The 4,439-nt window shown below is 42.1% G+C and overlaps 1 protein-coding gene across 1 annotated transcript; it reads right to left on the bottom strand.

Annotated features, from left to right (window-relative positions):
- Positions 1-843: 843 nt before the first annotated feature.
- Positions 844-3,806, bottom strand: LOC121180516 (somatostatin receptor type 5). Its single transcript, XM_041035998.1, has 2 exons — positions 3,024-3,806; positions 844-1,557 (listed from the first exon to the last, which is right to left on the bottom strand). Exons 1-2 carry the CDS (start codon positions 3,804-3,806, stop codon positions 844-846), a joined length of 1,497 nt encoding a protein of 498 aa, XP_040891932.1.
- Positions 3,807-4,439: the final 633 nt, after the last annotated feature.

Here is a 4,439-nt window from a genome sequence, read left to right as displayed (position 1 = left end):
AGATGTAATGAAATTTGTTTTCTACATAGGGTGTGCAGTTCACATTACCATATATATTTGATTAAAAAAACTGAAATGAAGAAATGTTAAAGTTAAACTCACACAAAGCACGATTTTCATGCTTTGTTATTGCACATCTCAGGTAGTGAGCTAAAGCAAGTTGTTTATTAGTTAAATCTTAAAGTGAGATATCATTTAGTTGCTTTGAAGAAAATCAGGGACTGAGTTACCTCCATATTGCATGCTGGTACACAAAAACTCAACAAGAGCTCTCAGCAACAGACTGACGTGTTTGTGGAAACACTACACTTTACCTTTGTGGGCTGTTGTAAAAGCCAAAGCAGTAAAAGTCAAAGGTAGCTGATATTTTTCATTTCACAATGCGTCAGTAGTTGCAGTATCTCCCACTGGGACATGATTCATACAGTGCATTAGCCATTTCAGTATTTTAAAGTGGCAGTCTTCTTCAAGATGACAGCAATAAACACATTCATGATGGTCTGTCATGTAGTTGACCACTTAGTTGGCAAAGTCACTTAAGCCAGACCACCCACATGTACTGGGTTACAACAATCTTTGCTATTTAGGTATAAAATCTGTTACCATAGCATTTGGAAAAAATGGTTTCACTCTCAGGATGAAGAATGAAAAATCAAGACAAAAATCTAAATCTCTAGAATGAACTGTCAAGTTACATTATTTTTTACATTCTCGTGCCAGGGCTAAAATACTATCAGTGTCACAATCCACACACATTTTCACATGATTTTCACATGCGATTCAAATGTCTTTGAGAAAAAGTTTAAATTGGCCAGAATCCACTGGGAACGTGTTCACATCTGTTTACAGATAGCTGATTTCAAGCACGGAGTTTTTGTCCTGGAATTCTTGCGGTCGCGACCCTTTGTTTCTACTTTTACTGGCCGTAGAGGACGCCGCCTCAGCAGGATCAAAGCCAGTCAGTTCTCCATGTTTAGAACTCTGACCCGAGTGCTCCGGCTCAGGCTTACACCTCTGCACGACCTGTGTCCTTGAACCCTCTGTTACTCCACTGTGGTTTCCATTTTCTGATATTTTGCATATTTCGCTCATCTGCATGGCCCCCTCTGTTCCATTGATTTCCTCCTCTTCTTCGTTTTCACCGCAGTCCTTCCTATGTACATTGGTGACTCCTTCAGTTTTGTGCATTTGAAGCACAATGCCGCCCCACTCCTCTGTGGGCCGCTGTACCTCGGTGCCAGCCCTGTCGTTGTTCTTCACCCTGCGTGAAGTGCGGCACAGGGCCTTCCTGAAGCCTCTCTTGAAGTTGTCAGAAAGAAATCCGTACAGGATGGGGTTGGCACAGCTGTTTGCATATGAGAGCACGACAACAAAAAAGTAGAGCCCCCTGAAGTCTCCTGGCAGGACCATCAGGAGGTTGACGATGTTCAGGGCATAGAACGGTAGCCAGCAGAGGACAAACACCGCCACCACGACAACTACCATCCTGGTGATTTTACGCTCTGACTTCCTGCGTCGAGAGGATGTGGCCTGTGCACGTTTTCCAACGCTTCGCACCTTTGGAAGAAAAGCAAAAGATCATTTAGATGTGTCATGTAAATATACACTTCATACTAGTAAAGGGTCAGCTCGTGTGAAGCAAAAAAGGAAAAACTAAATTTTCTCAGTAGCAATTTCATCTGCTGATGATCTGCTGAGATATCCCTGAGATTTCTGCCACCAACCAAATACAAAGGTACAACTTTAAACTGCTTTGCACCTATGAAGTAATAATGTGCAATGAAACTACTGACAGTGATTTTGTCAGTAGTTTGTCCAGACAAATTACAACAAGCTTCCTTGAGACAAGCTTTGCTGAAATCTGCTTCATTAACATGTGCAATGTCTTCCTTTTCTTTTGTTTTAAGCAGAAGTGCAACCAATTATGACGTGCGATGCAGAAACATTTTGACTGAAACAGCTAAATGGTACGTAACTCAAAACATAAACGGTTCAGGGCAAAAAATATGCCTTTTAGTGATTTGCATGAACTGATCCTTTAAGTATTAAAGTAGTTCAAACAGCAGAAGAGCAACACTTTTTTATAGATTATTACTCACAACATCAGCTAATCGAGGCTGTAAAAAAGCAGTGTTGTCTCATATATTATGTAAGATAATGTGTGTTCTGTGATATTCTGTGTTCTTCCACAGAATCATAATGTATTGACTCTGGCACAGTGGGACTGTGTGCTTCTCCATTACTTCTGTGCAAATATTGCTTCCGTATAAGCACCCACCAACATCATTAGTAATATCAACAGATAATGGTCCAATTATAAAGGATATTACTGTGTACCAGTGTGTTTGTAATTGAAGCTGTTCTGCAGTTTTATTTGGAAGGATTTCTTTGTGAACAGACAATAACTCATGCAGAGACAGATGCACAAATAATATCTACGTAATTAATTTTTACAAAAGTATCTTTGACATAAAAAATAATATTATACAATAGAGTTGCAAAGTGGAAGGAGGTATTTCGGGCACGCCAGGTTTTGCCTGGTAACTCACGTCACCTCTCCAGCTTGGTTCAATACAAAACTCATCTGGCTGAAACGTCTGTACAAATGAAAAACAAGACTGGAGGATATCTGAGTTTCTGATAAAGGGTGAAGGCCTAAGCCCATGGACATACAAATGTCAAACAGACAATACAATCTGCAGTTTTAATTAATTTAGCAATTAAATTTGCTCCCGCTCTGATCCATGACTTTGTTTGGCTTCTCCTCCATAAAAAGGTTGAGGCTCATGGTTATTGTTGTATTTTGGGCCACCCACCATGCCAACACAATGGACAAATCCTGACAGTTCTGAAGTAATTTAAAGTGGTGATCATTACATCTACGGGAGAATCCCGTGTTTCTATGTAAAGTTTAAAAAAAGTTTTCAGGAATACAGAATGGGGAAAGCCCAGAACCAGCATCTCCTCCCACTTTACAACTCTGTGTTAACAAATCCAAACGTGTGTTACTGTAAATATTTCACCTTGATGACGATCAGCAGGTAGCACAAGCAGATGACCAGCAGGGGACAGAAGAAACCAACCGTGCACGTGTACACGATGAAAGATGTCTTCCACACTTCTGCCGGCTCAGGCCACACGATGCTGCAGTTCCCGTCATCCTTCAGGACATCGGCAAATACCACCACGGGCAGCACTACCACAAAGGACCCTGCCCAGACTGTGGCGCTGATGGCCTTGGCCACATGGGGACGCCGCCACCAGGAGGAGCGGATGGGGTGCACCACGGCCAGGTAACGATCCACTGACATCACAGTTAGGCAGAAGATGCTGGTAAACTGGTTGATGGCATCCACTGTCATAACCACACGGCACATTAGAGAGCCGAAGGGCCAGGAGAGCAGAGCGTTCTGCACTGCTAAGAAGGGCAGACCCAGCATGAAGAGCTCATCTGCAATGGCTAGGTTGAGGATGTAGATGTTGGTGACTGATTCATTCTTGGTGTAGTTAACTATAACATGGATGACCAGAGTGTTTCCCACCAGGCCAACAACACACACTATCCCATAGATAAGTGGAATAAAGATTCCAGCCAAACCAGGAAGCGATCCAAGTTCAGGTTTGGTGCAGTTCTGACAGGTGTTTACGTGGAGAGAGCCATCGGTTGGAGGGAAAGTGAGAAGCTGTTCAGAGGGAGTGGAGATGAACAGGAAGTGGGAGTAGGGGGGGACAGAGTTGTTGCTCCAGGTAGCTGTGGGGGCTTCCCGGGGCAGCAAGGAAATGTGGGTGGCCTGGATGATATCCATGGAGGCGTTAAGGAATACGAGGCAATAGAAGTGGACAAAATCCCATCAGTGACTGGTCAACATCCCTGAAAGGCAAAGCCATATGAGTTAATGTAGCACATTTCATGTACAAAGGCAATCTAACATGCTTTACATAGGACATTAACGATGTTTGAAATTTTAGGAAGTATACTTTAATGCAATTAAAGCAATGGTAAACAGGTAAAAAATATGACTTCCAACTAGTCTAAACTGCATTAATGAATGTTGTATGTTGTTTGTTTACTTTAGAATTGCTGACATTAAAGGAATAGTTTGACATTTTTGATTTGTTGCTAGACTTAGATGAAAAGATACCACTCCAATATATGTCTATTTTGTATAAAGCTATAGCTAACAGCCTGTTAGCTTAACCTTGCTTAGCATAAAGACTGCAAACGAGGCTTGTCTGACTGTATCCAAAGGTCATAAAATCTGCCTGACAGCACCTCTTAAGGTCACTAACTAACGTGTTTGATCTTGTGTTAAATTGGTAGAAAAGCAGTGTGTAAATAAAGTCGTGGGGGGTTATGTGCTGGACTATTTCTTGGATCGGAGCTGTGATTTCTTGGAGCTTTGTTGTTGCCATGAGGTTGCCAGGCAACTTGCAGAGAT

Source organism: Toxotes jaculatrix, chromosome 4 (assembly GCF_017976425.1).
Source record: "Toxotes jaculatrix isolate fToxJac2 chromosome 4, fToxJac2.pri, whole genome shotgun sequence".
NCBI lineage: Eukaryota > Metazoa > Chordata > Actinopteri > Toxotidae > Toxotes > Toxotes jaculatrix.
Note: the sequence above shows the minus strand (reverse complement) of the source record. Positions and strands in the feature narration are given on the sequence as shown.